Consider the following 22,760-nt stretch of genomic DNA (forward strand, 5'->3'; position numbering starts at 1 on the left):
CCTCTGGGGATGAAGCTAGCAGGCTTGGTCGTCGGACTTCTGCATCTGGCAATAACAGATGCATTGCATCTGGTAAGGAGAAAGGGCTGCGAACCTCCCAAACGAAGATAGATTCATCGTTGTAGGCACGCAGTATCTCAAACTGCAGTCGACGCCTTGTCGCCTTCGACGTACAGTAAAGGCATGCTGAGGCCGAAGATACCGAGCAAAGAATCTGCACGGTCTTCTTTCCGCGTTGTGGAACGCTTCGAGGCCCAGGACAACTTTTGTGCAACAGTACACTCCGTCTTGAAGTTCGCCACTTGAATTCTTCTGATACCGGTGGCTTGTTGAACAAAGTTAGACAAAGTCGATCGGGTTCCAATCTCTTGCCACCACTTATTGAGGAACAAGGAAGCGAGGTGCCAGGAGCTCTTGCAGGGTTCAGCCACGCCGATGCCATCTCGAATCTTGGAATTGTTTCCAGTCGCTATTAGTGAGCTCTGCTTCGATTTCTGCTTCGATTTTTATGGTGGCGCTGCTGTTTTCAGGTTCTCTGAGAGGCGGGTGAAGTTCTTCGACATCTGCAAGATACGCGTAACAGACAGCAGCATTCTCGTACCACTGGAACATCGAATTAATGGCTTCTGATAGTTCAGCGCTGCTGGACTTATCGATGTGCAACATCGGTCGCTCCTAGAGAGCTGTCTGAAGCATTTACCTCAATCGACCCCCATGCCCCGGCTGGCTAATGTGGATGATAGTGGAGCTTTAACAACCGAATCGCGTCCGGTCCTTAGAGGGGCGATGGCAGGTGACTAAGGTAGTCCATGTCTCGGGGATCCACCTGTAGAGCTATGGTGATGGCCCAGATATGGGTCGCGCTTGCTGATGTCACCCGGGGTAGTTAGGTGCCGTGAAAAGCCACAGACTTTCAGTCGAGAAGCCCCGCTGGGGCCTTTAGGCGGGTACGGCGGGGGCCTGGTTCTGGCAGTCCCAAAGATAGGCTCTCCTAAATGGCTATCTGTTGCAACCACGGTTGATAAACAGGTGACACTAGCCCGACTGCAGGTCCCGGTAGGCCATCCACAGCCTCGCGACGCAAGGCAGTTTCACGTGACGACCTAAAAGGGAAAGACTTGGCACCATGCTCCCGTGGAAGCATAAAACATGGAAACACGGTGTGCAGGGAGAACTACCGCTCTGCAGCACTATATAGGAGACCTTTCGCCTCGCTCCTTGGTAGGGCTCTTGTAGTCAACTTCATACTTTGATACGCTCTATTTGGGTAGGACAGCTGCGATCCACTGCGTCACTGTTTGCACTAAACTTGACCCAGCTACTACTGCCCTCAGCTGCTAAAACCATTTGGACCAATCGGAAGAGCGTTTCACAACAGCTGCTGCTTTTAAAGCACAGCCAGATCCAGGAGCAAAATTATCTCAGAGTGAGACTCAATGTATGAATAACGTTTTTTGAGCAGGTCTTCTAATCTCACCATTGCATCTTTTCCTTTGTGCCAATGATGAGATTGACTGAATGATTTGCATTAACATAGATCAACCTCAGTCCCTGCCAGCGTGTGAGGAACTGACGACATCTGTGCGCAACGTTATTTTCAGTAGCCGACTAATAGCTCATGCAGGAATATGATTGCCAGTAGCGTCCTGGCTGTAATGACTCACCGACTGAGTCTGACGCCTAGGCAGTAATAGTTTCACGAATTGGCTTTGGCGCCCAGGCAGCAATGACTGACAAACTGAGTCTAGAGCCCAGGCAGCAACGCCTCACGATGTGGACCAAACGCCCCGATAGAATACTGTGCCTCGGAAATTCGACTTCTGTGGATAAATGGCTACTATCGAGCGCAGAGCAAGTCTTTCATACTTCACCTAGATTTGATTAGACCATGATTGATCTCGATCCAGTCACGCTGAATTTTCAGCGTTCATTTCTCCTGCCTGCACACATCACGCTTTCGATGCCAAAGTACTGCCACATTTTTCCTCGGACTGACAACTACGTCGTACGAGACCATTACACACTTAGGTCTGTTCTGTTTCGCTGCTCCAAGTGAGATCACAAGATCGCTGGCGAGATCGATGTGTCTCCAGTCTTGAAGTGAAAAGAGACACCAGGACATTTTCTGCTTATCACGAAACATCTCCAATATGAAACAAGTACCCTATGGCGACTATGTAAAGGCGCAAGCCTTGAATCAGCAACCACGTCTAAAGTTGTTGGCAGATTTCATGTCCAATGGCGTTAGCATAGCCGGGTATCATTCGGATGAAGACGTCCGGCGGAGACTGACGAAAGTAAACGTCACGGTGATTAACAAATACGGCTCCAAATCCACTCGCAACGATTTCATCAATTATTCGGGCTTAGTTGAGCACCTAGATGCAGGAAATTCAGCTCACGGTTTCCAACTTATAATTACTGAGGGACTCTCCAGAGACATTATTGAGCTGCTTGGAAGCCGCTACGATCTAGATCCTCGATTTTTTGAGAACCATCTAAGAGGTCTAAATGACTTCCTCGCCGGCAAATGGTCAGGCGATCGTACCAGCCGACTCGAGTCCAGTTCAGGTGAACTCTTGGAACGCCCGTTTCACGATATCCCATTCTTACGGCCATTTGAATTCAACGGCTGGCCCTCGGCGTACTCGGCACGCCGGTTACTAAATGTGCCGCGCGTGGGCTGTGTAGCACGCAATCTCTACTTGAAGGAAATCGTGTCGATCTACAACCCTATTTCATGTGCGGAAGGACTGACTAGTAAGTCGTGAGCGCTGTTTTTACCATCTCATGTAGTGATTAATTCTAGTGATTGTGGCTTGTGATCCCCTCCTCGACACAAACTTACCTACGGGTATACACTTGCGTTCTCATGAAAAGATTCAGGCATACAGTGCTCAGCAAACATCCTTTGTGGGGCCTGACCACTCTCATAAGCACGAATCGGTAACAGACCGCCTTTGTCGTGCATTGGACTCACAAGAGACCACCGAATCACATGAATTGGTAACAGCATTACTTGGATCTATCCTGAGACAAGCATGCGACTTCTGCGCTGTAGCACTCCACGACTTGAAGCGCATTTCATATCTGACCAACTCTCTATATGCTGAGTTACCGAGACATACATATTCGTCGATGCTGAAGCTTCACAATCAGAGCGGCGGCCGTGCTGGAGTGCTGCGAATGGTTCGCCATACCCTGCAGCATGTAAAGCTCAATTGCAAACACCGATTACCGCCCACTGATCCAACACGTCAACACCTGGAGCTTGACGTGAACGATCAGGAGACCACGGTCTCCGATATAGTCGATAGATCAGAACATTTACTCCGATTTCTTGCAGAGCAAGAGAGACTACGCGATGCTCGCGAGGCGTTTTTGCTAAGCAGGATTGCTCTGCTATTCGTCCCTTTCTCTACCATAGCGACTATGGTAAGCATCCAAAATATCGAACGGCTCATTATATTCTTGACACTGGTCTTACCAGTGGTAGGAGTTGTCGTCCTATACAGCAAATTTCGCATGGGGTCCACGTCCATGGATTCTAGTTGGAGAATGGCTCTCTCCCGCCTGGTACCCCTGCGGTTATACAGCAAATTTCTTTCTTTCACATACAAATCCAATGCCAATTCGACCGCCGGAACAAGTGGTACAGAGGCACAAGATATGCAGATTCGACGTGGTCAGGATGACCAGGGTAGAGTTTACAGAAGTGAACCATCAGGGTCTGCTTTTGACCAAATACCTAGGATCAAAGTCGAAAATGCCGGCCGCCTAATGCAGTATCTCGCTAATAGTATCGGAAGCAATGGGGGAGTAGGCTCTCAACGAGACAAGGTAGAGTAAGATCTCTGTACACTTACGGAGTACCCTTGCATTCATCTCTATTCTGAATGAGAAGATACGCCAGAAGATCCATGATGCATTTCAGGTCAGGCAATGCACGTTATGACAATCAAATTTGCATCAGATTGCTGTAAACATACCTTGAGAACAGAGTGCAAAAAACCTGTACTCGAGAGGCTGTATTAGGAAATAAAGAATATCGGAAACAATCGAACTCGAGCAAACTGCCAAGGGTAGCAGCGTGTTATGGAGCGCTCCATTATCGGGTCAAAACTGGTGTTTAGCAGCAAAGGGAGGTAGTGTCAGGGTCAGATCGACTACAGACTGATGACACAGGGTGAATTGTGATTGTCCTAATCAGGTAATCTTGTTGTGTACAAGCACATTATAGAGCGTCGGTATTGACAAAGTAGACCACTGTAATAGGTCAGCGTCAGGTATGCCGGAGGCAAAGTCAATCAGCGATTGTGTTCGATCAGGGCCATATACGAATGATCCGTGAACCATAGACAAGCCTGGTAAAACACGAGAACATCGCTCAAAGAGCTACATGAGGATTGCAGGTTGCTGTCCAGGTTGTAGAGACGCTCGGTCAGCATTCCCAATAGGGAGATATGCCACAACCCGGTTCAGTCAGGCCCGGAACCGTACTCTGTGACTGTTGTTTAAGATCTCACAATGAAAGTGGCAGTGACATTGGCTTCATACTTAGCGCAGAGTGACCTGTCTACTTGTTGTCCTACTAAAATCTAGGCTGGTGCCTGCTTCTGAGCCCAGGGCTAAGGCCCGCTGGGTGTACAGGAGACCCTTCGCCTCTCTACAGGCTGGGTCTCCAGCGTCTTACACGGGTCCACAATCGAGCCTTCTCTGCGAACTAGCGTGGGAATCTGACTATCCACTCTGCTCTGCAGGTCAGATGCGATTTGCAGGTGCAAAGCGCTGAAAATCAGAGAACTAGGGACAAACTTATGGCCCTTGCAGACCTGTAGCTTTGCCCAGGGCATTCTGGAATTGTTAAGCCTCGACGTCAGCCTTGTCTCAGCTGCACCCAGAGCTTAAGACTATCTCCTATATTCACTGCCATCCAGATCTCTATCTAACTCATTTGTATATTCTACGATCGTAGTTTCAGCTTAACATAGAAAGTGTATTTAAGAAATTGTAGTGAGAGTGAGGATGTAACGTTAGTTCTATAAGACCTGCTTATTGGGACTATATCACTAAACTTAGTCTACTCCTGGAAATAATCCAGGCAGTGGATCAAAATGTGCTTCAAAAGTAGCAGCGCACTAAAGAAGGTGACTAATGCTGATTTGAACAACCCATGACTTGGAGGGGCAGGGTGCAGAGTCTGCACTGCAGATGTGGCGGTAGATACCGGCCCTATGGTAGTGAAGATTCCTTGAGAGCAGCATTCCTAGATGCAACACGCGTCAACCCATACAAAATCGAAGCCATCGGATGCAACTTTTTGGTAGCAGCAGACCAGCTTCTCGTGACCTTGCTTGTTCACCCGCAATAATGAGCCGCAAGACACTATATCCTGGTAGGTGACCTCTTCTGTACCCCAGGTGTATGATAAGATAGCATCTACCGGCGCTGTGATGAAATCGTGTAGCTCGAATGTAGAAGTGTGCATCAACCGCATGTGGAGATTTCTGCTGCCCTGCCGCGCAACAAAGTCAAATTTCACCCCTCGAAGCACTCATTCATAGTCGAAGCTCCCGAGGGATTGAACACAAGGTACATCAAGACGTCGGTGACCATGAAACAGAGCTGAATCAAAGTGTCAGTGGCAGTGCACCAGCCCATTTTCAGGAGTTGCGCATTTATCTCCAGCAAGTGCCTATTGGTCAATGATCGCGACAGGATGTTCCCCTTTGTGCAAAAGGACCTGGATTGGGACGACGGGAACTTTGGTAGTCTACAAAAGTTCCCAGCCATTGCCGACAAAAGCAACCCTTTTCTGGCGTCAAGATTGCTTGGTCATGCTCGCCTAGGCCACAGATGTCCAATCACATGTTGTCAGGAAAAGCAGTGCAGAAACGCCTCTGAACGCCCTGGCGGCGCCCGCGGACGACTGTCCGGGTCAGGAGGCACACACACTAACTCGGATCGAGAAAACATATCACATTTGCATGCACGAATGAGATCTATTCACGTCTGTAGCAGCTCAGGTACGTCCTAAACAAGGCGGGATGGCCTGCAGAGGATCATGCAGCCGACGATGCTTAGCGTCATTAGGTTTGGCACATCACTGGATGGGTGTTGGGTATCAACACTTACAAGTCCAATAATTCGATGTGCTGTGAGGCATTTTAGAACGCCCGGCTACAGTGACGCCTGGCTGCGGTTGTAGAGCCACCAAAGTGAATCACAACTTCAAATAAAGGCTATTGCATCTCTTTTCTGACTTGTACTCGCCACTTGCAGTTGGTATCTACTTTTCTTTGCTCTTTCCGATTCTCTGCGAACCCGAGCTTCCTTCGGCTCTACAGCCATCGAGAACATGGCGGTCGATGACGATTATGATAGCGAAGATTATGATGATAGCTACGACTATAAAGAGCACCAGGAGCGCTACGACAGTCTAAGGGAAGAGTTAGACGACGAATCTGACAATTGGGACACAAACAGACGGCGCGAACACCTGGAGAACATGAGGATTGCTAGTGAAGAGTAAGTAATTGCTCCTCCACGAAGGCCAATCAGTGGGTGGCGGACTGCACTACTCCCTTGGCACTCGAGTCGCTCTCAACCGATTCATTAAAATCATAATAGAGAACTCAGAGGTCGTGAAGAAGCACGCGAGCAATGGGCTGAATATGGTGACGACAATGAAGGTCATGACGACCGTATCGATCGTATACGAGATCGCAATCTGCTACTCAATAACGCCATTGCGCATGAAGATGGCGAATATGAATACGATCACCGCAGCATGCAGGAGGGAGACTCAGACGTGCATGAGGAGTTAGAGCGGGAGAATGAATGGCGGTGGGCGAACCAAGCTGAACCACAGCACGAAGAACAGGAGGATACTCAGGAAGCAGAGGATAGCGACATGGACATTGAATCGGATTCGGATAGTGACTACTAATGCAACTGAGTGTATGTCAACTCTAGACTATGGAGGTGCACCTGATGGTCTGGGAAGGCTATACAGCAACGACGATACGCTGTCCGCCGTGGACTTTGCGGAGACTTTCTTACTACCGTACCATAATTTGTCTGCCACAAGATGGGCCTTGCTACCAGGTGTTTCTGTGTCCGAACCTTCTGATTCAAAGTTTTCCTCCACAGCAAGGTCCTCATGAACGATTCAGGCAACAGCCTCTCAAATCTCAAGGCTCCCAGATTCCAGATCTTCTCAACTCCTTTCTTTATGCGCCTTTGAGCACCCTACCTTGCTACCAGACCAAAGCGTGGAATAAGTCTAGCACTATGAATATGACAAATTATCTTGCGCACCCACAGCAAGCCTGCTCAGGCGGTGCTATGCTACAAATACTCAAGGATAGCCTGAGCCCCGGCCAGACGATTATTCCACCATCTTCTAGGCGTACCAGGACACTCACCGCCAGAAGTTGCTCACGAAATACGTCAGAAAATCTTTTGATAAGTTGATCAAGAGCGGGAGTAAACTCAGAAATATCTTCTTAGTAGGACATAACATCAATAGCGCCATGAGGTTACTTAATGACAACATGGGTTTCGATATCAAACCAACACCCTCCATCGTCGCCATTATCGACACTCAACAACTGACTCGGTGCGTCTTCAACTTGCAACATAAATACATTTCTCTACAACGGACACTGTCAATCCTAGGATTTCGAGCTAGGTAACTACATAATAGCGGCAATGATGCAGCATATACCCCCGAGGCCCTGATTCATCTATCATGCAACTACCAAACGGACGTCATGGACCAATCGAAGCTCTGTGTCGGACGTTCATCCCATAAGCAAGAAAAACCTATTGAGCTGCTTTGGCGAGAGCGACTCGATCTTCTAATACAGACTGCAGACTGCTGTTGTCCAATCTCACGGCGAAAAGCTACGCGAGCTGGACGTCACCCCAGGCCTCCTCGCGTGGACTGTCCAGATCCGTTTATATCGACAGAACCTCTGGCGGAGGGGCGGAGGGCGCTCTGACTACCATGTTCGGCGATGATGCATGACACAACTTGCAGGATTGGGCCGACGTTCGACACGGTACGCCACGGAAACTAACCCTCCTAAAAGCATAATCATCAACATCATCGCCAATTGGTCGAAGTACTAAGGTGTAACGCGCCAGCGGCTGACAAAGTATTTCGAGGATGGTGGTGAAAGTCGAGAGTCATTGAATCGCTGTTAACAAGAATAGCCGCAGTCCAACGACGGAGAACCAGGACGATGGAGGAGGAGCCGCTTACTACTAAGCAATACATCCCTATAGACAAGTGACTCAATACCTAGAGGGTGGGAAGGATGGAAGAGTGAGCTCCTTCGCATTCTATGAGGTCTACCCACTCATACGCGCTACTAGAAAGGCCTGTGATGTCTACTCCTTCATTACAAGGGTATGTGGTGCACCCTGAGCGACCACGATTTCCAAAAAGCTTTCGGGCGGCGACCTTACGTTGGCAGCCTGTGTATCCTGGTTGGAACATCGGTCCGTCCCACAAACTGATGATCGGTCTCGGACGCAGTGGCCAGTGGCGATCTACAAGACAGACATAACAGCGGCTAGGAGCACAGTGTTCTTCCTCAACAATACAATGTGCATCTACAGGCATTCGCATGTAGGCAATGATTAGACTAAGGGGTTGGGATCCGTCAAGATTCCGCGTTTGGAAGCAGGCCGCCGGACCCCTTCTTGACGGTTCGGTCAGCTCTCAAGAACAAGGCAGCCACATCCTCCAGCCCAACAAACGGATTTGATTGCATGGCTGACAAACGTTTATGTCCAGCTGGGGTTTTACTGGAAGCCTTGCTGCGGCTCTTCACCCGAACATCCTTCGAAGCTGGCTTCAGTGACTCGGGGGCTGGCAACGGCTCACAGAGCTTGTCAAGCACGCTCTCCGCCGAGTTCAAAAGCGCCCAGGGCTCGCAGGTCTGGTAACGTTCCTCCTCGTGCAGCCACGCCGTCCATTTCCGAATGACCGCCATGGCGTGGTTGATGTCCACGTCGAACCATTCGATATGTGCTTTGCCGCACGGGCAACTGCCTCGGCGCTGTCGGACGCGATATTGCTTCAGTTCCGTGTGAACGAGGCCCTCGAGACGCCTCACGTTGCGGACCCGCAGCTGCAAGGATTTGTCGCCCAGTCCGCAGCCTTGGGCGTCATGGCCGCACTCTCTTTGCCACTGTTGTAGTCGCTTGGCCGTGGTTTTGGTCGTGTATCCGATCTTGATGAGGCCGAATGTGCCCTGTTTCCAATACACGTAGAGAAACCCGTCACTTCGTTCTTTTTTGGTCAGCGGACGTGTTAGCTTTTGACGCAAAATTTCTTGCGTTGGCATAGCGTTGATTTCGGAGTTCTGTTTGTAGTAGGGCTCATAGTCTGAATTCCATGGCCGGGCGCCGAGCGCCGCAGGTTGAGCCACTGGCTTGCCTTGTAAGCGATCAGACCTCCGGAGTGGTCGTTCGATGCTTGAGGTGGGTGGCTTAGTCTCGCCCTCACAATGGGAGAGGGATGTCTTTGGACCAACAACCGGCACGACTGCCCTGGTGATGATAGCCTCAAGCCATGCTCTGATTTCGGGGCCATTGCCGGTTTCCCAGGATTGCGCCTCTTCACAGGTTCGAAGGAGCGTATCCAGGATGGTGTTCGCTCGCGGAAGATGGTGACCACCTGTGCAACATACTACCGGCAGGATTTCCTGAACGCGACGGAGAGCTAGGGCAGGGTGCGGGTCGTTCCAAGCAGTAATTAGAGCTTTGGTGATATTCTGGGCTTGCATCTTGCATGTGAGTTTTTTCGTGCAGCGGCGAGTTGGGTCTCCAGAAATCTCAGCAGGACATATAGACTGAGCCTGCTCTATCCTTGTCAGCAAGGTTCGGGATAATAATTTGTCCAGCCGTTGCTGTTGGTCGCACACTAAGCGGCGGCCTTTGTTTTTCTCGGGTTTGTAAGGTGACTGAATCGAAGGGCGGGCGTCTGAGCGTTGCTTGTTGGGATACGGTATCTGCTCCTTGCGTAATTGGGTGGTGTCCTCAGTTCTAGTCATGGATGGCGTAGAGAAGTTAAAATCGACCTCCTCTCGGAACGTCAGCATTGTTAGAGCGGCATCATCAGTGACCGTTTTCACAAAGTGCTGAGCAAGCCATCCTTCAAGCTTATATATTGGCGTGTCAACATTCCAGAGGTATTTCTTCTCAAGTGCATCCACTACCCCGGTCGAGCAGTCGACTTTGAGACTCAGAGTAAAGCGTGAAGCGCTCTGCTGTTTCACATCAGAAGTCTCAGGGACGATGTCAGCTGCGTAGTTTTCGGAAACTGTAATGCTTCTACGTGCAGCTTCGCTGGCATCACTGTCTGGTGTTGAATTACTCTCGGGCAGGGTCAAGTTCGCTGAAATAGAGCGGGTCCTATGAGTCTTTGTGGGAGTGTCGGGCAGGTCATAGCCGCCGTCGGCAGGAGTGGCCGGCGTAAATTCCGACTCATCCTCGAGCACACTACATGGTGTAAGAGCAGGTGGAGACGTTGATGGCTGGGGCGATAGTTGACCCAAGTCGAGTTGAAAACCTTCCGGTGCGAATGATGCCGCAGCTGGCCGAGGCAAGCATGGAATGGGTACGTTCTTGACGGGGCTTTGCATAGAAGCCATTGTTCGCGGGAAAAAGGACCCTGAGTCCTCGAGAAATGCAGGAGCGTCGAGTTCAAGTCGAAACGCGGGAGCAGAATTCACCAACTTACGGAGTAGAGATGTAGGGCCAAAGAGAGCTCTGCTGCTTTTAGACACAGCAGCTCGTGGTAGGGTCTTAGTCTCAGGCCTCTGCAGCTTCTCTGTGAGCCTATCTGGGCGGCGTAGTGGCGTCAGTTAGCCTGACGGCCGGGACGGGTTGTCCATCCCGTTCGTAGTCTAACGGTCCGTACCGGTTCCCGGTCGAGCAGCTTTAGGCAATTCTTCCATGTACCAAGTACGCTGCTGCGACCAGATGCAGTCGTGCCGCAAGGGGGCGAGACGGACTCAGCGCGGCTTCGCTGCAGCGCGTAGCAGGGATTCACTCACATTTGACCATTCAGCTATTAGCTGAATCACAGCCACCCGCTGCGACTCGACGGCGGGAATCTCGCTAAGACAGGCTACCCTGGCTGCCAAGCGGTCAACGCAGGCGGTGCTCCCTAAGCGGCCGTCGTTGCCTTGTTCCCTGGTTCTTGGTGCAGCAACAAGTTCACAGCGGCGTCGACGAGGACGCCGTTGAAGACCGGATGTCCAGCTCAGGTGACATCAAACACAGCAGGAGATAGATTAAGTAGGAAATCATAAGCTTCAGGAGGGGAAATATGCAGAAGCTCTGAGCCATAGTCGTCGCAATGCTGCAGCTGCAACATGTGGCTGAAAGTGCAAACGCGCGCGTCAACGCCTAGTGTGTGCGGAGACGCAGGGGTCGCGTTAGGCTCGGATTGCGCAGCTAAGCGCCTGCAGTGCGCTTGACCAGGTTCGTCGATTTGGCCGCGAGTTGTGTTGCATTTATGCGCGCCGAGACAGTTGATGTAGCCTTGACGAGATACAGCAGTGAAAGAGAACAAAAGTACAACAATCTCGTTGAATTGATTGAATTGGTCTGATTCTCTCGGAGTACCAGGGTGCCCGTTCAGGGGTACTCAGCCTTGCTCGCCTGGCCGGAGAGACAAACCATCTGTGATGCACCCATGGCCAGTGCCGAGCAGATGCGTTTGATCATTATGAGTTCTCTGTGTGCCGATTGTCCCGTTTGTCTAATCATCACGTCCACCTTTCGCATCGCCATAGACGCCCGAGATGGACGCTTTGCCCAGCCCTGCCGTATCGCTCAAACGCTAGTCCCCCCCCCAAATGACAAGCTCACTCAAGCCCCCGGCACGCCGCCACCATGACACTGCACACTCTTAATCAGGAACGGCGCCGCACAGCTCCCTCCGTCATTCCACAACGTCGTCTGTATGCCCTTACAATTCTGCTCGGACCTGTAATTCCAGATCATTAGCAGTCGTCCCTCTTACCATCGTCAGACCCCCAGAACTTTCCAAAACTCACCACAAAACACAAGAATCAAAGAACCCAGTGCACTCCCCCACCTTGGCCGCGTACATGCCAATGAACAGGTTCTGGCACCCGCCATCGGGCTTAGCAACGCCGTAGAGAGGCTGCTGTGGATCGCCCAGAGCGCCACAGCCCAGCTCTTTGGAACTTGTGTAGGTCAGGAGGCAGCATTCGGAGCATTCGGAGCAGCCGTAGCCGTTGGGATTACAGTCGCGGGGTGTGAGGTTCGGGAAGGAGCTGGAGATGGCAGTCGTGGTGTTGGTGTTGTGAGGCGAGGGGGCGGCGAGGGTGAGGGCGAAGAGGATGTTGAAGAGAATGACGAGGGTTTTGGTGAACATGGTAATGGCTGTTGGGTTGAGAGGTATGTGTGGTTGAGTTTGAGCGTGGCGGATGTGTTTGGCGATACTGTGCAACTGGAAAATGGAATCAGAGTGGGAAAGTAGTCTGTGGAGAGAACGAGTGCGTCGTTTGATCGAGAGGTTTTGGTATTTTTCAGAGCACAGAGGGGACGGCCGAGTGCAGTCACTGCGGTAGTCCGTCACCTGAGCGAAGGCTCGAAGAGAGGTCAATTCAGGCCCGTTGAATGATACTTCACCGCTGCCTTCAGTCCACCTGAAGCGCGAGGGGAGCGACATTTTGGAGGCAGTGGTGAGGATCGCATCGGCGCTATCATAACTTTACCTGGACTTCGTTTCGACACCACCGACGATAGCTGAAGCGTCTTCAAGCAACGAGGAGACACGATTGATCGTCCCCAAAATGCTCTCGTGGTGAGAAGCAGAGACAGTTGAGGTAGAATGATCCACCATCACCCTCCAGGATGTAAAAAGTAAAGTTTGGTGAAGCATTCTTTTATGATTTTTTCTCGAATTTTCTGGGTTTTAGTATTATCTTAACGAACATGGCAGTTGACCATGCTGTCCTGTCTGATTCTCATAAGCGCATTGTCTGAAGTCATGCGGGCTCCGACCACGCGGTGACGCCAAAGTCAACGCCAACATCCATTTCATGCACCGCAGGATCCATAGCGCTTGCGCGATCTGCTCCGAACGCCTAGCTGGTTCAGCATCTCGTCCTCCTGCCGTGATGCCTGATGGCTCTTGGCCAATGCCAGTCTCAAGACAAAATGCGATAAAAATGGTGCACTGAAGGAGAACAAAGCCGAAAGTGCACATGAGTCTGCTGTGATCCGAGCCTCATACACGCATCGCGGCGTGCAGCGAACCGGTAATCGCTTGAGGGTGTCGGTCGATTTGTCGATTTTCGTTTTCTGCTTTTTTTGTTTCTTTCGTGCTTCTTATGAATGTCCCTTCGGACGAAGCGGGGATCTGCACGCTTTGCTGAGTCGTCGTGGCGGCTCTTGTAGTATTGCGAGAGGTTGGTCTTTGTCAGATGATCTGCTGAATTCCGATAGAGTCATGATGGATGGTTTCGGAAATTAGAACAAGCGTCAAATCAGTCTAAGCTGCTGCTGGCGTAGGAGTCTGTGATTGCGTCGGGGCGGGAGTAGGAGTCTCGGTGCCAGTCTTCTGCCGCTTCGAATCTCCGTTGACCAAATTCTCCGCCTCTTCCGTTCCACGAGCGAGGGGTTTCTGTTGCTTGAAAATTTTCTTGACGGGTTTGACGGGCTTTGTCTCCCCAAGCTTCTTGTCAAAGAGATCGTCAGGAAGTTCATGAGCCTTGACCGGGACCGCATCGATGAAATGGAGGTTTGGGTCGTAACTCTGCCAGCCTTGGCAGACATTCTTGAAGTAGGAAATCGCCGCCGAGATATTGAGGTTCTTTTGCGCTTGCGGAGTAAGATCGATACCAATGTAGAAGGTGTACGTGTTGAAGTTACCACCCGGTGTAGGAGAATCACCTCCACTGGCGCCGGTGGCATCACCGTCAACCACGAGTCCAGGATTGCCGTTCTCGACAATCTTCGTCTGCTCGACCTTGTACTTCATGCTGCCTTTTCTTACTTCCATTCTCTGGGCATCATCGTCACAATGATGGGCTCGAGAAAATCCTTTCACGAATGGCCGCGCAAGACTGATTTGGTCATTCTGGAGCTCGAGCTGCATAACAAGGACGCGCACTTTGGATTCGACCATGCCTCCCCATGCTTTGACCTGGTCGGGGTCTTTGGCAGACACAATCACCGAGAGGTAATATTTGTGGTCTTTTGTAAAGAAAGTGTGTTTCTGGAACAGATCACTCCACTTGCCCTTGCCAAAGAAGATCTCTTGAGTGATCTTACTACCTCGCTCAAGCTCTCGCAGAATGACCGCCTTGCCAGATTTCGAGATGTTGTATGTCGAACACATGCTCGGGTAAGCGGGTGTGATGATGGGCATAATGTTCTTTCGGTCGCCGGGGTAGATCTGAGGATTCCAAACTTTCTCCTTGCCATTGCCTTGCTCGATTTCTTTCAGCATCACAGGGATAGGCCATTTCCAGTCTTTCATGACGAAGAAGAACTTGTGCACAATAGTTGCGCCCACCGCATGCGGATAGAGCTGACAGACTCGCGCGACGAGCATGGCCCATGCCACTCCTCCAGGATAGCCAACGATGTTTGCATAAACCGCTCTCCGCTGCGCCCATAATTTGATCGCACGGAGCGCAGTCCGGAAGGTTTTGGCTTCGGGTATTTGCGCAAGGATCTCATCAGTTACACGAGGGCCAGTAATGGCTCTTATCGACGCCTGATCCATGCCATCGAGCAACTTATTGTCATTCAGGCTCAAGTCTTTTGGGATGGTCGACAAGGTTTCGATGGAAGCAAAGATGAGATCGATTTCGATATCGTTCAGAAGCATCTTAATAATCGGAACGAATGCATCCACGACTGGAATGAGGTAGCCGATAGATGATTCCGGTACCATGCGACGCAGAATATTAGGGAAGTGTTCGAAGAAATCGGCTCGCTTGATGTGACGAGGCGCAACGGCGAGAGTATCAATATCGGATCCTGTCAACTGTTAGTGGCGTGCTCAAGTGATGAACTCACAACATACCTGGTCCATAGACACCCAGTCGGTAGCTGCCATAAGGATAGACCTTGCCACCAAACTGGGCGATCTGAGATTCAGGCAGACGTTGACTTCTGCTGACTTCTTTGACGAACTCGATAACGCATCGCTGTAGAGTACCAAGCGTAGCCATGCGCTTCTTAGTCTCGTCTTGCGTCTCATAGTTGTTCTCTCTCTTGAGTTCTTCAACGAGTTCGGCATTCTTCTCCACGTCGTTCTGCTCGGGAAGCGCGGTAGAGATGGGAGGCGAAACGCCGTATTGCTTGGATGCAGACGCCATTGTTCAGGCGAGGATCGACGAGTAGGCCTATACGCTTAGCGACTCGACGCGAAACCGTTGGCAGTCTAGGAACTATGCGTAGTTGTCATGCGGCGTCGAGGAAGTTTAGAAAGCAGACCCAAACTCCAAAATGAAAGGACAGAAAGAAATTGCGTTGAGTAAAGGCAGTCAACAGGCGCAGACTTCCATGAAGCGGAGTAGATGTCGATTTGAACAACTATCTGCCTGTGCCTGGCGCAACAAGACACCGAGTCAAAACTTGAAGTCAATGATGAGTCTGTTCGGCGTTGGCCGCGGCGCAAAGACGTCGACGCGCCAAGGCCGGCCAGTAACAAGGCTGCATCTCAGCCTCGCCATACTTTCTGCCTACACCTCAGCTTTCTTCATTTTGTCGGTGACCTCTTCTGTCCCATCACGCTTAGGAGCTTCCGCAAAGTACCGTGCCAATCTCTCATCCAGCCACTTTACATCCTCCATGTTTCCGGGGGGACCACCGGCCCAATGGCCCCAGATAGATGGGTAGACATCCAGCTCTCCTACGCCAGGAGACATGTTCTTGACCTCATACTCGGAATCTTCTGGTCTAAACTCCTGTCAGTAAGTGGATGGACATTCCCCGGCATACTCACGGAAAGTACAGATCCGTCTTGGATGGCAGCACAAGTGTTTTGGCCTTGATCGCGGCCATCGCCTGCTCGAAGTTTCCATTGTACGGCTCTTGTTTAGACACGTCTCCTGCTTGCCACGTGTGCAGCATGACCAGTAGATTCTCCGGGTCCTTGCTGAGGGCCCAGGTCTCCCAGAAGGTGACCATAAAATCCTCGAGGTCTTTCGCGCCATACGATTTCTCGTGCAGCTTCTCGCGATAAAAGGCCTGGCTGAAGCCCCAGCCAGCATAGCCTCTTCCAAATGCTTTGAGGCCAACTGTACGCTCCTCGTCTGTCCATGTTCGAGCCTCGGAGCCCTTACTTTCGACTCTACCAAAGGTGGATCCCGCAGACGAAGTCTTCTTCGCCGCAAGTAGGGCTGACTTTACACCTTCCAGGAAGACTTGATTGTGCAACGATGTCTTTGCACTTCCGCAGAATGGAACACAAATATCCATGAAGTTCGGATACTGTGTAGCCCATTGGAAGGACTGAGCGGCGCCCATAGACCATCCAGTCACAGCTCGCAGATGCTTGATGCCCAAACCTTCTGTCAGCAGCTGATGCTGTGCCTTGACATTATCGTAGAAGGTGACGTCTGGGAACGGCGCAATCTTGGAGTTCGAGGGCGAGATGGACTGGCTGTTACCGAACAGAGCTGTGATGATAATGAAGTATTTCTTCGGGTTCAATGTCTTGTCCTCGCCGATCAACCATTCATTGTCCGAGATGAGACCAGAATACCAGGAGGGGTACAGCACTGCCGGCGAGCTCTTGTCGCCAAAGGTCTTGTATGCAAGCCATGCTCCTGGTAGGGTCCCACCACCTTGAAGCTTGAAGTCGCCAAGGTCATATGTCTGATACTCCGGCATGGTCGTAGTCAGGAAGCGGTTCAGCTGAGATGAAGTACAAGAAGACGTCACTCATGGTGCAAGATAGCTGCTATCTATACTTCCCAGGTGGCTTCGTGTTTAGGTAGCCATTCCCCGCAAACGGTCATCTCCATGGACGCGTCTGGACCCATTCTACAGGAAGATTCCCAGTTTGTCTTAGGTCACGATTAGCCAACGCTTCAACTTCAGAGGGCTCCAGGTGACGTCAATTTTGCTGAATGATAAAACATCGCAACTTCGCACGAAAAGGTAGAACAACCGTCCCTTTCGAACTCGAAGTGTTGTTTGTCATTATTTTTCTTCTTGTGGATCGGGAAGGGTTCCGAGAACTCGCATCGCCGCTGAAGTGCAGATCGAGCGCTGACAAACCGCTGGCGGATATATTTCTCAACAGGCTTGGGCACATATTCTGAACCGAAACAAGACATCCACCATGCCTTCAGAACCACAAGCCGCCCAAGAAATGCACGACGCGGAGAGTGTCATCAAGCGCAATCCACATGGCGATGTATGTCGGCTCCTGTGAAGCGGCCCGCAGTCTAATCATGTATTAGTTCAACACAGTCCAGGAATCCCGGCCGGATTGGGACCATGAACGATCCTTTCATTACACGAAGACCCTCAAGCCAGACTGGCAGTACGGGGCTGGTAGCAGCAAACCGTCTACCGCTTCACATGTCGGCATCGACCCATACGAGGAAGGGAGACCGCCAGCACACAATTACAAGCTTCTCATTTCTGGCATTATTCCTCGTCCTGTCGGGTTCCTAAGCACCGTCTCGGCTGACGGATCATCGACGAACCTCGCTCCCTTCAGCTACACACAAGTTGTCAACCATGATCCGCCTATCTTCATCGTGGGGTTCTCGGGTGGATTGGATAAGGCCAAGGATACTCTTCGCAACCTGATGGACACGGGTGAGTGTGTCATCAACATCATCTCGGAGGATTTCATTGAGGCAGCCAATGCTTGCGCCATTGATCTCCCTTACGGCAAGTCGGAGTGGAGTGTGTCGGGATTGACACCGGGCGAAACATCTTTGGTGAAGCCGAAGCGCGTCAAAGAGAGTGTCTTCTCGATTGAGGGAAAGTTACAGTCGACGCAAGAATTTGAGAGCAGACAAACACCGGGCAAGAAGACTGGCGTAATCGCCATCATAGAAGGGGTCAAGTTCTGGGTGCGGGAGGATGCCATCAACGAGGAAAAGAACTTGATCGATCCAGAGGTCCTGAGGCCCATCGCGAGATTGGGTGGAATCACATATGCCAGGGTGACAGATGGTTTCGAGTTTCCTAGACCGGTGCTGAAGGAGGAGGTCAACCAAGGAAAGCTCGACCAGGACATCATCAAGACCAAAGTTGAGGGTCAGTGACGCAGATTGATCACTGACGGGTAATGCAATCTGCGACAGCGCTTTCCTCCATTTATAGAACGGTTGAGATGGACGTATAGAAGGACTGCCGCACCATAGAACGTCATTATAAAATAGCTGACCTTGGAGTACAGCAGAGCGTCGGCCACTTCCTACTGCATACATGCAAGGCCTCCTTCGCAAAGGTCGCTGTCAGCATTGGCTTGGCCCATCTGGTAGCGGCACAGCTAGTGCCTGTACACCGGTCTTTCAAGCGGCTCAGCCACGGGGGAGGAGAGCAGATCTTATGAACCTCGCCCCAACCAAATCTCTGGTGCGCGGACGAATGATTTCGGGCAATGATCGATATTGCGGAGAGCATTTCCATTCTCCTTTATTGGATCAGCGGCTCTCTCGGTTTACCTGATTGGGAATGCCGCCCATCCTCCTCGCGAAAATGCTCATTCACAGTCTCGACTCCTTCTTCCAAGCATGGCGCGTCCCACCGAAGCCATGGAAAAGCCACAGATCTTCTGTTCCTCGATACCCTAAGAATCAACAGGAAGGACCATGCGATCGGTTTCGTCGGTCTGTGCCCGAGGATCTTTCAGGTACAAAGATAGAGCACCTACCAGCGTCCCAACCAAGCCCGGAGATCTCGCTGGGCGTTCGTGTCACCGGTACCGCGGCCCCCCAAACGCATGGCCTAGCTGCAAGAGCGGTAGCTGCTAGGTCAGGGGTGGCGTTGACACCTTCCAAAGCGGATCTACGGGGTGGACTTAAGCCTTCGAGCTCAGGGATACTGACAAAAAGTCTAGACGTCCCAGACTAGAGAACGGATGCGCCGCCACCGTTGAGGCACCCTATAGATGGAATTGATATACAAGCTGGCTCCCGTCCGCATGGTGTAGCCAACACGTGAAGACCTTGAGCATGTGGTGAAGGGTCGCTAAAATCCCGATTCCGCCTTTTCCCCGCGTTGGCTCCAGGTGCGAAGTCTGGAAATCCCTGTCAGCTCTTGGTTTGTTGGAGTACAAGGTGGACACGGACCAATCGCCATGAGCGGCCAGCGCCCAGGTCATGGTAGCAGCGAGAACACCAACATTCCCTGGTGGCAGTCGGAAGAGCTTTCTCCTCGACATTTGCCAGCCTCCGACGATACTCTGGACACTTTTACGCCTGATTTTCCAACTGTCTTCCTTGACTCCCCCTCAGTCGCCGCAAATTCACCCGCATCCTTTCACACGCCCTACTCCGATTCGTACCTACTCGGCCCGTTGACCTACGATGTTGCGCGGCCCATACCTACGCGCGAGGCTCCGCGAAGCATGAGTACCAGCGCCGTCTCTGCGCCAGAGAAGCCGCTTCTGTCGACCTCGGCGCCACAATTGCCTCCTCCGCGGCAGATTCGCTTCGTCTCTACCGACGGCCAACCGCACGCGAAAAGACGACGAATTAATGCTGCGTGCTTGACCTGCCGCAAGCGCAAAACGAGATGTTCAGGCGAGCGTCCAGAATGCAAGACTTGTATCGACACAGCGCACGTGTGCGCCGGCTACAATACCAGGCCGACACGCAAGGGCGATGATAAATTTGAAGACGACTCAGAGGAAGAGTCGGGCGCTTCGTCGCCCAAGCGGCAAGTTCGGAATGACCTCGCTTCGCAGCTTCATCAGAGACCAGCGCCCGTGCCTGTACCGGCACCGAAACTCGAGCACGCAGATTCATTAAACTTGCCGCGTTCGTTATCAAGGGACGATGCGGACATCAGAAGTCCGGGAAGCAATCACACGGCCAGCAGTACCTCCGCAGCCAGACATGGGTAAGTCGACGTCAAGAGGCGACTTGAGCCGTAGAAACGTGTGACATCGGCCAGCGTTTTTGGTCGCATAATCATGCAGCGTTTTCCCCATTGGTTGACACCGCTAACATTGGTTGCAGAGTACCGTACTTCCGCTATTTCGGACCGACGGCAATTGTGCCTGGTTTCAAGCAGATGGTCGTAGCAGTCAAAGACCACAGGAGAAGTCTGCCATCTGTCTCTGGAGAGTCCCCAGTTTCTGGACAGCATCTGGACTCCGTGTCGACTACAGGCATTGATCGACTCCCTGTCGAAATACCATTCTATGATTCGACTGATCCATCGCCAAATGCCACTCTCATCACACATCTCTGTGAGACATTCTTCACCCATCTAGGCTGCAATTATCCCTTTCTACAACGAGAACGATTCATGCGCGATCTCGAGGACAAGAAAGTCGACGCCATCCTCGTGGATGCTGTATGCGCCGTCTCGGCTCGCTTTTCGACCGATCCAACCATTCTGAGATCTAATGATGATACCATCTTACGAGAGGACAATGGCGATGTCAAACGCCCTTTTCGAGGGCATCCCTTTGCGCAACGGGCAATGTCTGCCATTGTTGAGACGTTCCAATTTCCAACTATTGCTGGGGCACAAGCGTCGCTATTGCTGGCATATGACGAATTCGGTACCGATCATGATAGTGGACTGTGGATGTACTTGGGAACGGCAATACGCATGGCTCAAGATCTTGGAATCCAGAAGTTGCAAGGCTTGCAGTTTGAAGGCCGGATAGGCCCTACACCGAAAACCGCAAAAGGTGGCGAGGAAGGCAAGGTCGAAGAAGCGAGAAGAGCAGAAAAGCACAGGGACTTTTCTCGGCAGCATGATTTAATTGATGCAAAGGAGCTCGAGAATCGAAAAGCGAGCGAGCAGGAACGAATCGACACGTTCTGGTCCATATTCTTCCTCGACCGAGCTGTATCTTCTGGTGTTGGCCGACCGGTGAGTCTACGGGACAAGGACATCGAAATCTCCTTCCCATATCGACCGGACCTAGAAATGGTCAACGGCTATCCACATCCTTTTCCGCCCATGATCCGGATCGTTCACATGTACGGTCGTGTGGCTGATGTGCTCAACAATATCAAGGATATAAATCAGGTGACTCCGGATGTTTTGAAGAAGCTCGCAAGCATGGAGAAAGACCTGACTGGCATTTATCAACGATTGTCGCCGAAGCTACACTTCAACGCTACCAACTTCCAGCACTACGTCAAGGCCGAACAAGGGACAAATTTTATACTGCTGCACTTCTGGTTCCACACGTTGATTGTGCTAGTACACCAGCCGACATTGCTGCACTCCTTCGAAGGTCGGATCCAACAACTGTTTCCCGACAGCAGAGAGCTTTCCATGTCCTCAGCAAAAACCATCGCTGATATCCTGGCTTTCGCAGAGCTGATTGACGTGAAAAGCTTCGTCGGCAACCCATTCACCAGTCAGCCAATGTACGTCGCAGCCTGCGCCTTTCTGGCGGAAGCAACAGCGCACACTTCACAGCCTCCCTCACGAACTGGATCACCGCCCGGAAAGTTCAGATCAGAACATGTGCCATCACAGAACGCAGAGCAGCGGGCTGCCAACGCAAAACATACGCTCCTGGCCTCAGCCGCCAATCAGAACTACCAAAGATGCTATAAGGCGCTGAAAATCCTTGATTCGTACTGGGCTGGCTGTCGGTACATCTTGACCGCGTTGGATCAGAAGTCCAAAGGCCTAATGGACCCGCTACTTTACACGTCGGACGACATCGACGGACCAATGCCTTCGACCGAGCCTTCTTTCACCAGCCCCGGCTGGCGCAGAAACACTTCCTTGAGCGCCTCGCTCGGCCTCAGTCGTCTCAAAGCGATGCACGAGCAAGGAGGTCCCTGGCCCGGCTCCCCAGGCATGGACTGGAACAAAGCCATCGGCTGGTCTCTCACCGGCACCGCCAACTCACCACAACCCAACCTTTCATTCCTCTATCCAAATACCAACACCGAGAGAGGCACCTACTCCCCCTCAGCGAACGACCAGCAACACTCCCACCACACCCAATCCAATACATATCCCTACCAGCATTCCGCACACATGATGCCGCCACCCCGCCGCATGTCCTCCCTCCCCTACGACCCCGTATCTCACACCGACGCCGACCTCCTTCTGAACCTCAATTCCCCCTACCCCACCGCCTCTACCACCAACCTCTCCAGCAACAACAGCGGCGGCGTCGGCACCCCGACTCCCTCCCTCAGCCAAACTTACAGCCACGACTACGCCGCGCCCCCACCACCACCGTCACACATGTACAACCCCGCTGCTGGCGGCGGCGGCTACCCAAACTACGGCGACATGTTGATCGAGAGCCAAGACGTTGACATGATGACCGTCGCAGGCGCCAACGCACTATCTTTTCCCGGCGGGGACATGATTCCCTGGCTTGAATACCTGCCGCAGGATGTGCTGAGCTACTTTGGCGAGGTCGGCGATGGCGAAGACGCGCTTGCCGGCGTGGATGGTGTTGGGCAGGCGGTGGGAGTGGCACCGACGCAGCAACAGCAACGGCCGCCGCCGCCGCCGCCTCAGGATCCGCAGCAGCGGGGACCTGGGGAGAGGTGAGAGGGTCATGTACATTG

General features: G+C 51.9%; 8 protein-coding genes across 8 annotated transcripts; 3 read left to right on the forward strand and 5 right to left on the reverse strand.

Annotated features, from left to right (window-relative positions):
* Positions 1-423: 423 nt before the first annotated feature.
* HMPREF1541_07154 (uncharacterized protein) lies at positions 424-612 on the reverse strand (the record flags this gene model as incomplete). The annotated part of the gene is made up of 1 exon (XM_008721479.1): positions 424-612. The coding sequence occupies one exon, from the start codon at positions 610-612 to the stop codon at positions 424-426; it is 189 nt and encodes a 62-aa protein (XP_008719701.1).
* Positions 613-6,358: 5,746 nt separating this feature from the next.
* Positions 6,359-6,949, forward strand: HMPREF1541_07155 (uncharacterized protein; the record flags this gene model as incomplete). The annotated part of the gene is made up of 2 exons (XM_008721480.1): positions 6,359-6,528; positions 6,631-6,949. 2 exons carry the CDS (start codon positions 6,359-6,361, stop codon positions 6,947-6,949), a joined length of 489 nt encoding a protein of 162 aa, XP_008719702.1.
* Positions 6,950-8,672: 1,723 nt separating this feature from the next.
* Positions 8,673-10,667, reverse strand: HMPREF1541_07156 (uncharacterized protein; the record flags this gene model as incomplete). Its single annotated transcript, XM_008721481.1, has 1 exon — positions 8,673-10,667. One exon carries the CDS (start codon positions 10,665-10,667, stop codon positions 8,673-8,675), a length of 1,995 nt encoding a protein of 664 aa, XP_008719703.1.
* Positions 10,668-12,076: 1,409 nt separating this feature from the next.
* Positions 12,077-12,721, reverse strand: HMPREF1541_07157 (uncharacterized protein; the record flags this gene model as incomplete). The annotated part of the gene is made up of 1 exon (XM_008721482.1): positions 12,077-12,721. One exon carries the CDS (start codon positions 12,719-12,721, stop codon positions 12,077-12,079), a length of 645 nt encoding a protein of 214 aa, XP_008719704.1.
* Positions 12,722-13,546: 825 nt separating this feature from the next.
* Positions 13,547-15,383, reverse strand: HMPREF1541_07158 (uncharacterized protein; the record flags this gene model as incomplete). The annotated part of the gene is made up of 2 exons (XM_008721483.1): positions 13,547-15,042; positions 15,089-15,383. 2 exons carry the CDS (start codon positions 15,381-15,383, stop codon positions 13,547-13,549), a joined length of 1,791 nt encoding a protein of 596 aa, XP_008719705.1.
* Positions 15,384-15,749: 366 nt separating this feature from the next.
* HMPREF1541_07159 (uncharacterized protein) lies at positions 15,750-16,902 on the reverse strand (the record flags this gene model as incomplete). The annotated part of the gene is made up of 2 exons (XM_008721484.1): positions 15,750-15,966; positions 16,013-16,902. 2 exons carry the CDS (start codon positions 16,900-16,902, stop codon positions 15,750-15,752), a joined length of 1,107 nt encoding a protein of 368 aa, XP_008719706.1.
* A 454-nt stretch (positions 16,903-17,356) lies between these two features.
* Positions 17,357-18,296, forward strand: HMPREF1541_07160 (uncharacterized protein; the record flags this gene model as incomplete). Its single annotated transcript, XM_008721485.1, has 2 exons — positions 17,357-17,431; positions 17,478-18,296. The coding sequence occupies 2 exons, from the start codon at positions 17,357-17,359 to the stop codon at positions 18,294-18,296; spliced, it is 894 nt and encodes a 297-aa protein (XP_008719707.1).
* A 1,037-nt stretch (positions 18,297-19,333) lies between these two features.
* Positions 19,334-22,743, forward strand: HMPREF1541_07161 (uncharacterized protein; the record flags this gene model as incomplete). The annotated part of the gene is made up of 2 exons (XM_008721486.1): positions 19,334-20,097; positions 20,217-22,743. The coding sequence occupies 2 exons, from the start codon at positions 19,334-19,336 to the stop codon at positions 22,741-22,743; spliced, it is 3,291 nt and encodes a 1,096-aa protein (XP_008719708.1).
* Positions 22,744-22,760: the final 17 nt, after the last annotated feature.

The sequence above is a fragment of the Cyphellophora europaea genome, assembly GCF_000365145.1.
Source record: "Cyphellophora europaea CBS 101466 unplaced genomic scaffold supercont1.7, whole genome shotgun sequence".
Taxonomy (NCBI): Eukaryota; Fungi; Ascomycota; class Eurotiomycetes; order Chaetothyriales; family Cyphellophoraceae; genus Cyphellophora; species Cyphellophora europaea.